General features: G+C 38.1%; 1 protein-coding gene across 1 annotated transcript; it reads left to right on the forward strand.

Annotated features, from left to right (window-relative positions):
• Window positions 1-71: 71 nt before the first annotated feature.
• LOC134877270 (uncharacterized protein C14orf132-like) lies at window positions 72-8,880 on the forward strand. The gene is made up of 2 exons (XM_063902718.1): window positions 72-230; window positions 8,438-8,880. The coding sequence occupies exons 1-2, from the start codon at window positions 204-206 to the stop codon at window positions 8,669-8,671; spliced, it is 261 nt and encodes an 86-aa protein (XP_063758788.1). The 5' UTR covers window positions 72-203; the 3' UTR covers window positions 8,672-8,880.
• Window positions 8,881-11,025: the final 2,145 nt, after the last annotated feature.

Here is an 11,025-nt window from a genome sequence, read left to right on the forward strand (position 1 = left end):
CTCTCTGTCTCTCTATCACTGCTACATCCTGCCAGCTCTCCATCTCTCAGCAGACTGTTTTCCTGGAGAAGCGTGGATGTGTTGGGCATGTAGTGGATGATGCATGTTGACTCCTCTAGCAGGGGATCCTGTCCTTCCCAGCGGCCGTAGGACCACCCGCCACGCCGTTTCAGGAGGAAACAGCCCTTAAAAGCCTCACCACCATGGATCTGTCCTTCATGGCAGCGCAGGTAAAACACTCACTGTTGTACTATTTATTTCTTATAGCCTAGTCTTAAAAGTGGGCTGAAATATATTTTCTATTGTTGCATTTATTTTTCGGTACATGATTACCCTAGTCTAACTATTTATGAAACAACTTTATCAATCAGTCCCTCCAGGATTTTGCGGGCCTTTTTTGAGATAAACGGAGCCTAAAATGCTTGATGTTGTGTGAGCTTTTCCCAAAAATTGCGATGAAAGTTGCTGCGTTTTTTAGGCTGTTGTTGCGATTACAGTGCGACAGGAAGTGAAAGTTGCGATAAAAGTTGCGATCTTCCTGATGTTAAATATTAAGTTAGTACTGCGATTTTGCTGAGTATTATGTTAAATATTAAGTTATTACTGAACAAAAGACATTTGTTTAGTCCTGCTCATGATAGCACACAAGTGTCTGCTAGTTTCTGTTTCTTTGTTGTCTTGTTATAGCCTACTACTGTGTAGGCTAATATAACACTCTGGCAACAAGAGAGAGAGGGGGAGAGACAGCAAGAGGGAGATATGCAAACAGATATGCTGTCATGTAGAAGGCCTGGATACTGCTTCGCGCGATCTTTCGCAGTTATTTTGGTCGGCAAATGTGAAACGTTGGACGCGCACATGCTGCATTTCTTGACTCTCTTGAACTAGTAAACACGGAAGTAAGGCGGAAGGTAGTTTGTCGACGTCAGTTCAAGACGACGCAAATGATTGGTCAAATTTGCGGGAAAGTTGCGGTGATTGGTTAGAATTGCAACACCGCCCTGAATTCGCGGGGATTGGTTGATGTTGCGTTGAAGTTGCAAATCACAACATCGCGAAATCCTGGAGGGTCTGATCAATACCTGTATATTTATTTTATCAGGCAATGTGCCTTTTTTATACAATATTTTGTTGCATTTTTATAGGTTTAATTTACCATTTATATTATAAGATCTGTTCCACTTTGTGACAAAGTCTGAAGTGAACCTGTGTTTTGGTGTGCACTCAACGTACGAGGTTCATATCCGCTAGTCCGGCCACCAAAACATGGTTGGGTCAAGTGCAGGCTTGCAGAGTAGTGGATAACATGTCTAAATGGAAAGTTTAATCTGGATACAAAAAAGAAATAATCAAATTACTGTTGATTTCAAAAAAGATTAGGAATGACTTGCAAACTAAAAAGAGCATCTGGTGTTTGTTGCAAAGGGATATATACTCTAAGTATGAATCTACGCCTACTGCCTGACTCTGCTTCATGGTTTCTCTTTCTTTGATTCATGTGTTCTGTTTTTAATTCAGCAGGTGAACCTATATGTTCATAACATAGGGTGTGAGTTTAACTGTGTGTATTAAACTAAAACGGAGCATTTTCTGTCAGCTCAGATTTGATTCCTGCTTCTTTAAACTGTAGTATGTGCTCATGTGTTTCATAGGATACTGCCTGAATATGCCTCATGAAAGGCCGGTTTTCCTATGGAAAAATCCCCGGAGCAGAGGTCACATTTTTCAATATCTTGTTTTTTTTTATTTTCTAAGGTCACATTGTTCTGTTGTTTTCCTTATTAACATCTGCTAATATTGGACAGGCACCACAGTCTTTCACTAAGCTTAACAAAGTTGTTGTTGACTAAACACAGACTAATCATCCTCCTTAGACATTATGAGTTACTAGGAGACAGTGTTGGAAGAAACTAATTATTTTCAGCATCTGGAAGTCATAAAACATCAAAAAGCGAGAAAAAGTTTGACATAAAATTGAGTGCTGGTTGAGTTATAGATTTGGTGTATTGCTGGGTGTCATTTTTTTGACACGAGATGAATGAAGTTGCAGATATGGAATTAGGATCATACTCTTCATATGTTGATTAAACTAATGATGAGACATATTGCTATGATGAATGCAGTCCATTACCTTAATGTACAGGCTGATGTTAAAGGCAGACTCATTAACTTCCATTCTGTCATTTGATTCTGTTAATTTTTGGGCCACTAATTTGTCCTGTTTTCACAAGAGGTCATTACATATGTACCTATTGTAAAATAAAGTGCGGATACCTTATTAAATGTGATTATGTGCATGTATGTAAGTGTGTTGTATTCAACTCATGCTTCACTGGCTCAAGGGGCGTAAAATGTATTGACCTTTTTCAGTTAAAGTATCATTTCCATAACATCGCTTAGCATTGCTGACTTTATCAACCGCCAAAGGCACAGTTTTAGAGCATTTAAATGTACTGTTATTTAGTTTGAACTACTATTACTTTGTCCAAAAACATTTATAAGAAGGCACAGCTATGAGGAGCTGCTCACTGTACCAGGGTTTGATAGAATTACTGTCACTGCCTGAATGGTACACACAGGTCCGCACTGCATGTCTAATATATTATGTTTAATAATAATTCAAATTCAAATTACAAGAACCGTGCGTGAATTTGGCAATAGCTAGGCTGATAGCCAACATTTGCTAGCTATCTTGTTAGATGGGTAGCTAAGGTAAGTTAGCTAACTAGGTATATGGACAGGGAACGTTAGCTTAGATCAGATCAGAAATACTTTATTACAGATTTGTTATAGATTTACAGACAGACAAAAGGAGATTGATAGATTATGATAGATAGATAATGTTTGCTAGCTTGACAGCTAACGTTCACTATCTAAACAGCTATTGTTGTTAGCTTAACTAACAGGTTCATTGAGTCAGGCCTCTAGGTTAAAACATTTGTCAAGACTGTGGTCTACCGTTCTGGAAGTAACGGTTATTATAAACTGTCCACATGAGTTTTAGTATGCAGTGTGACCGGTTATAATGTTTTGGACCTTTTTGCTCTCCTCATAGCAGGGGCCATCTCCACCAAACACTTCAGAGTTATAAAAAAATGTCCTTATACTAGATCCATTAGAGAATGGATTCTGGAAAACCCTCAGACCACTGCAGTGTAGCGGGAAATTGTCTCAATAAAATTGTTTACAAAGCTGCTAGTGCTAAACCAGTAGAACTAAGCAATTGCTTTTGAAATGGACGTGAGAAAAAGGGTGGTTCTACATAAGGTGAATACTCATTATGCCCAGCTGTTACCAGAGGAATGTGCAGGATGCAAGAATAAAAGGGACCCTTTAAAACATTCTGCTGGAATTACCAGACAGTTTGGTCGTCGGCCAATTATTATATAGGTCAGAGATCAGAAGTCGCCAGGACCCTCTCTGATTTTGGGAAATTATTCCCAGATTCTGCAAGAACACAGTACATTATTCCTTTAATTTTCAACGTAAATTGTACTCAACGTGTGAGCAAGGTTTTTTACAAATCTTTACTGAACTTAAGCTTAGATAAGCTATCAGCATCACAAACATGAAGTAGCAGCACAGACACAGAGGTGACCCAGAACTCACAACACTCTTACCGTAGGCCTACCGCCTGTAACACTCTGTTATCTCTCTACTGTCCTAGTTGTTGGACTTTGGGAGGACACTAGGTCGACCTCAGACTGACTCTCATTTAGTGAACAGATGACACCAAAAGCCTTGGAGCTGGAACTGTGCCCGACTTTTAGAGTTGTACCGGAGAACAAGCTTTTTTATGTTAGGCTTCTAGGTGAACATCATACAAATCTTTGTACATCAAGTGTTCAGCCAGGGGGCTCGCTGAAGCAGAACACATGGCTGATGGATTGATGCATTCTTCAAGCAAAAAACAAGCAAAAACCTTATATTTTACCTTTTCAACATTTACATTTTGACTTGAGTCACACCTAGAAATCCATCAATTTGCGTTTTTCAAAGTAACTGTTGGAAGCAGAAAACGATTAAACATCTAGCAAAGTATTTGAGTATCAATAGGTCAAATGGTATGGGGTCAGATCAGTCTCAAAATAAATAAATGCACACAGAAGACATGTAAATATAAATCCCGAGTTACATTTGTGAATCCTTCTGTGTGCATTTATTTATTTTGAGACTGATCTGACCCCATAGAATGGAGGCAGCAGTCTTTCGACTTGATCCAGATATTTAAGCGTTTTAGTCATTTGAAGAAGCCCTCAAATACAGATCAGGCTCGGATGTAAGCCGGCAGGAACATATCATGCGGTCATTTTGCTCCTACAAATGAAAACTTATTTCAACAATTTATTTTATATCAATTAAAGTAAGTGGAGAGAAAAAAAACTGGTCATTATGCTCCAGATCCCCCGTTTGATATTCAATAAAAAAAGTCAGCGTTGTTGGAATGTACCGTTCAGGGATTCAGCTCACTTTTAACATGTATGTTCATAGGCATATTATTACAGGCTATCACGTCGCACACATGAACCCCATAGAGGAAGACTAAATTTCAACTGAAATGTTAAACATTGACTAGCCTATTGGTTAGTCATTTATGTGTAAAGCCTACAGCTAAGTAACATATTATATGCTCGTTTTATGGGTGATTTTGGTTACACTTACCCTGATGTTTAAATAGATTCCAGTGGTGTATTTTTCTGTACAAAGTATGTATGACATAAGTTACATGAAATATTGAAGGTGGGGATATGTAATCTAGGGGTCTACAAACATAAGGTTAAAATAAACATATAGTAACAAGTGTATGTATTTCAAATATTAGTTGATTCATGTAGAAATATAGCACTGTTTCATTGACGAACCCTTGGATAACCAAATGCACCCTGACATAGTACATTCTGTTTTCAGAATATAAAACCATCAAGTGAGCACTCAGCCTGAACTCAGTGGACAAACAGCTGCTGCAGGCTCTCCCTCTGTTGTAGATCACAGCACATCATTTTCTTCATACGGTTGGCCCTGCAGGGGATACTCAGGAGCATTTAAACCACAGAGAGCACTTAAACCCCCCGGACTGTCCTCCAACAGGAGGATTATTTGTTGTTCATCAGGATGGTCAGCTTCGGCCACTGCTGTCTTTTAAAGTGCAACCCGGCAGAAAGACAGTGTGTGTGTGTGTGTGTGTGTGTGTGTGTGTGTGTATGTATGCGTGAGTGTGTGTGTCTGTCTGTGTGCATGCGTGAGTGTGTGTTTGTGTGAGTGTGTGTGTCTGTCTGTGTGCACCCTTACGCAAAGAAAATATATTTCCCTATATATTAACTGTCAATATATTACAGTATGTATTAGAATATATTGAAAATCTATAGAACAATATTAGTGTTAATATATTACAATATACCGAAACATGTATCAGTAACTGCCACTTTCCATATATTGAGTAATACATGAAGACATATTTAATAATATATATATAAATATATGTCGTTTTATATTGAATAATATATGTAATATGTGACAACATATATATATTATATGGGGACATATATGTATTATATATTCCTATTTATAAAAGACCATGTAAGTACAATATATTCCCAACATGACTGTAATATATGTTCACAATTATGAGGAGAAATGTATGTCCTCATCAAAAAATCTTTAATTTGGTTTGTAAACATACAAAGTTGTTATTTTCTATCAATGTGTAATGGTTATAAAAATACAGCATCTCAAAACCATGTTTGAAATGTTTTACTTATTTGGCTTTCAGCCATTGGAGCAGATTATAATGATAACAACCATTAAAAGAAGAACAGGAAAGAATAAAACAATAGGCCTAGAACAAAACATTATGTGATGACTCGAGATAATGTAATACATTTTAACATCATTTTGTAATAACACCAACATTTTGTAATAATCTGCTGCATTCTGTAATCAACAGGTTTTACCTCAATTGCAAAGAAAATGAAAATGCTTCTTCGAGATTTTTTTTTATGTTCCACAAAACGTACCAAACTTCTGAAGGTTTGCAAGTTGACACAGTTTCCCCCTCACTTTGAAACTCACACACTTTGAGATCTTTGGTGGGATTATTGGTGATACGCTTTCTCACATCCACTAGAAAAATTGTAATCTCTGGAAAATAATTTAAATAAAAAAATGAATGTGCTACAAAATTATACAGGTGGCAACCACGGGGGCTCAAACAAATGAGAATTCAATAAACTATGTAAAACTCAAAAAGATTTGTCATTATATTACACACACACACACACACACACACACACACACACACACACACACACACACACAAACAAAACATTTTCATTATACACATACAGCCAGCTACAGTTAGCTTTACCTTGTATTTTTTTAAGTGCACATTGTTCATGTTCAATGGCAAAATACCAACGATTAGCTGTGGTTAGCAATGCTAACGCGCTAGCAGCAGTCAGCCGCGTCTAATTTAGCATCTATCTTTTCAAATAAAAAACATTTAAATTGAATCATTTCACACAAAACCCACCAAAGGTGTCTTTAAGGAGGCGATACACTTTGAAAACCATGGCAAAATCGTTGCAGTAACGGTCTTATCATTTTGAAACAGCTTCCTCTGCAGAGTCTCTCCAAAAAGAATAAAATGCACTGTCACCTCCTGCTAGCTAGACGACAAACGCGGGGACGGGACTATTTTGTAAAACTGGGTGTACCAGTGGCGGCTGGTGAAAAAAAATATTGGTGGGGCTAGTGTGCCAACAGATTTCCCTGCCTAATCTAGCATAAGCATTCAAATGAACAGTCGAAAAATGACTACAGTTCCACAATAATAATTTAATTTCACAGTTTCCAGCTTCACAGAAAAAGTAACAATTTACAGCTATATTAGACTTTATGCTATCAAATACTATGTACAATACAATCAAGGGATAAATTAACAACAAGGGTATGATTTCAGCTGAATCTATACAAATCAACAGTGAGTGAGTGAATGAGTGAGTGTGGGTTGAGAAGAGAGAATGAAACAGAACTTTCCTATTAAAATGTAACATATACAAAGAATTTAGAACCAAGTTATTTTCAAAAAAAATTACATAAACAGATTATTTTAATACCCTCTCTCAAGGAAAAATGCATTTACTTGGAGAAAACAGCATCAGTGCCATACAGTTGTCATTGCATGTCACAGCCTGAGAGAAACAACAAAGCATTCTCCACAACTATATTACAATTATATACTATAATATTATTACATATTACATCGCCATCATCTCTCTTCGTCGTCGCGCGTATTTTTTCCCCAGGTAGCGTAGGACAGAGTCTGGGAGTCGCACTACGAAAAAAAACTATCGCTGGCTCCTTATGTAGCTACAGCAATCCTAAACCTTCACGCATTTTACGTAGCAGTTGGGGCTAAATTTCCAGCGCCCCACCGGCGTTAAATTTGGCGACGTTGATAGGCCAATTATTCATAATTTCCCCCTAGCAACCATAACCGGATTGGCTGTTTAGCTGCCGGTCAGGGGCACTTTGCCGATCGCCCCATGAGAGAATGATACACTGTCTGTCAGTGGAAATTCACTGTTTAATGAGTGTTAGTTGGTGGAAATGTTGTTTAAATGATTTAAATTGCATGTAGGCACACACACTATTAAGTAAAACTGACATTGATTTAAAAAAAAATATGCAAAAAATATTTTTTCCCCTCAACAGCTGGTGGGGCAGAGCCCCAGCGCCCCCTATGGGCCAGCCGCCTCTGGGGTGTATGTATGTGTGTACATATGTATGTGTATGTATATGTAGAATTTTGTTTATTTGTTTGTTGTATAATTACTGATTTATCTATTTTTTGTTATCCTGCAACTGGATGACTAATGGGAGGGCTACTTTTTGCGTAAGCTATGCTTTCAGCCCTCCTGCTTCTACTCATTTTGTTTGTGTGTCGGTTTCATAAATTCTGTGTATTCATATTGGAATAGTAGAAGAAATAAAAGCAAAAAAATAATAATAGTGGAATTCGATAAAACTACTAAAACAATCAAATTCAGCTTGTAATGAATTGAAACGTCATCCCCATAGCAAAATAAAGAGTTCAATAATAAATAACTAAAATATACATTATAGATTAATACCACATTAATACATTCCGTAAAATATATAACTGAACCAATGAATGAAGAATTTAAATATATATATTTTATCATTAATTTTCACAATAACTGGATTCATCCAAATACATGTTATTAGGGCCTGAGCTAAAACGAGTCAGAGCAAACACCAACTGTTTTTACTTGGATTGTTATTATTATTAGGGCCTGAGCTTGACAGAGTTACGTCTTCAAACCTTAGTGAACATTTCAAAAGCAGCTTTATAATATTCTATAAAGTCACAGTCGGGTTTTAACTGCCTTGTTTATGTTTTGTTTTATACCCACAGATTCCAATGATGACGGGGGTCTTCATGGACTCATCTCCTATTGATGACGACAGCACCGACCATTCTCTGTTCACTTCTTCTTCCAGCGTCCATGCTGCCTCCATGGCAGCTCAAAGCCAGCCTGAGGAACCCCCCCAGTCCATGTCCGGGGACGCCATTTGGCTCTGGATAGCCATCACTGCCACCATTGGGAACATTGTAGTCCTGTGCGTAGTTTACGCACTCACATTCTGAAATGAGAACTCTGGCCAGTAGGCTATGTATGAAAGAACATGGAATATATTTTATGACAAAATATAAACGGTGATGGGCTGTGTGGGCATGATTCAGAAATTAGAATTTCAATTAGCCACTAAAATACACATCACATACCTGCAAACTAGTCACCTTTCGGCGAAATTCGCCGTTTTCAACTCAAAATATGTCATTGACGTGAATCGTGTAGATCCGAAGAGGTTTTTTTTTAGGGGGGGGGGGGGGGGGGCTGACCGACACTGACCGTCCAACCATAGACTGTATAACCGACTGTATAATGAGCAAGAAACAAGTTTGCTATCTTCACAATAAATAAAATCTTTGTTCAAATGACTCGCGTTCCACGACCACCGACCAATCATAAGCAAGATAAACCACAGCGCGCTTTTTTACCCATCGGTCCCTCTTGGAGTGGAGTGCTCAGTCGTCAGCGAGTGGTTCTTCTGGACAATTTTCGGGATACGTTACAGATACAAGTTTTGAGGTAAGTCTAGTTGCAGCTAATCTGGCAAGAACATTGTATGCTGTATCATTTTAACGTTGCTGAAGTAAAATTATTTTAGCCAAATAAAGTGTATTAACATGCTTAGGCTTATCAGCTTGTTAGGTTGCTAGCTAACCTCAGTGAATTGTGTTAAAGTTAGCCTAGCTAGACCAGTTCTACGTCACCTCGTTCAATGCGAAAAGAATACGTTTGTGAAGGCTGATCTCCACAGCATCCGTCCTGTTACCTGATATTACTGGCGGCTTGTCATTGTGGTCAGATATGAGAGGGATGAAAACGAACACGTAATGAACAAATACACATCCGTGTGTGGTTAATGAGTAGCTAGTAGTGGTGCAACAGATCATCTTTGATCCGTGATCCGTTCGGATCAATTATTTCGGTTTCGCATTCATCAACTTTTTAGTAGCTACGAAAAGTTTGGAGTTACGAACAAAATCTACAAACGCTGGCGACCGTGTGTAGAGTTTGTTTACAGTAAGCACATATAACGCTTCACTGTTGGAAATGACAGTATTCATATTGCGCTGTGTTATGTACACAAGACGCAGATGCCTTTGAAACACGCGATCTAAAAACGAAAACATATTTTATATGTAGTAACAATTGTTGGCAATTGGCAGGTTTAAGATCCAGATTAGGTTCATGGTTGTGAATTATCTATGTAAATCGACTCTATGGATTACACGTTCATTCTACATGTTGAATGATGATAGCGTAATAAAAATATAGGCTATACATACAATGACAGAACTGCCGTGGGCGATATGTTATCCGTATCCTTTGTTAAAGTTAATGTTCAATAGCTCTATGCCAATGGGAACAACAGAACGTGCGCATTACATATGGACCAATGCGACACGTTCATTACGGCCGTGGACCGATAAACACTCAGTAACGTACGCACACCAACCGGCATTTGCGTGTTTAACACCGTGTTTAACACTGGCGTTACCGCCGCTTAACTTAAATAATGAAGAACTGCTTTTAATTACGACTTGGCCGAGATCTTAACGTGCTGTTCATGCGTTTCCCATGAATAGCCTACTACTATAACTCGGAGCGGAGCAGGATATAATGCGCATGTGCGGCGTTGCTAGGCAACGTGTATAAAGGCTGGGGGGGGGGGGGATGCCCCCAGACCCCCCTACAACGGTTTAGTTTGTCACCTTTTTCAGCCCTTCTGAGTTTGCAGGTATGACATCAGCAAATTACCCGGAAGTTGCAAAACACTTGAGCCATAATGAACTTCTGCCAGCGAAGCGTTGGAAGAGTGGAAACAAGTGGTAATAACAGACAAAATGTACAAATGTCTTCTATTCTGGGTGTGTTTACATGCTTCAAAGTAAATGTGTATATTTTCTGAGCGTGTGAGTGTGTGTTTGCTGGCTGTGTAACACTTAGCGCAGTGCTAAGGTTGTGTTTTTTTTTTGTTGCATTAGAACATTTTTTTATTGTTAATCTGATATAAGGACAAATGTTTTAAACCTGTCAAGCCCTCTTTGAAGTCTTGTGTAATTATGTTCTTACTGTTAACCATGTCTGTAAGAAATATGTATACACACATACACAATAAAGCAGCTTATTTATTAGCAAAGACATTTGACTAGCAAGAGTTTTAATTATTTTTGCAATAACAGTAGATTACATTCTGTAATACATGCTCTATTATATTCAAGTAAAAAAGGATTTTACAGTTTGGCCAATAAAGTGGTGCAGTGATAACATCTTTTTGTACGCCGACCCAGAAGTCAGCTTTGCAAGGAGGTCCCTCTACTAAAAGCAATGGGATTTTTCTATTGGCTGTCAGTATGGCAGAAAATCAAAT

The sequence above is a fragment of the Eleginops maclovinus genome, chromosome 15, assembly GCF_036324505.1.
Source record: "Eleginops maclovinus isolate JMC-PN-2008 ecotype Puerto Natales chromosome 15, JC_Emac_rtc_rv5, whole genome shotgun sequence".
Classification (NCBI taxonomy): domain Eukaryota; kingdom Metazoa; phylum Chordata; class Actinopteri; order Perciformes; family Eleginopidae; genus Eleginops; species Eleginops maclovinus.

What these genes read in the sequence shown, in the direction of transcription:
- LOC134877270 (XM_063902718.1), top strand. Translation starts at nt 204, where the DNA reads ATGGATCTGTCCTTCATGGCAGCGCAG. An exon ending in TGTCCTTCATGGCAGCGCAG is followed by an intron (nt 231 to 8,437) that starts GTAAAACACTCA and finishes TTATACCCACAG; the next exon opens with ATTCCAATGATGACGGGGGT.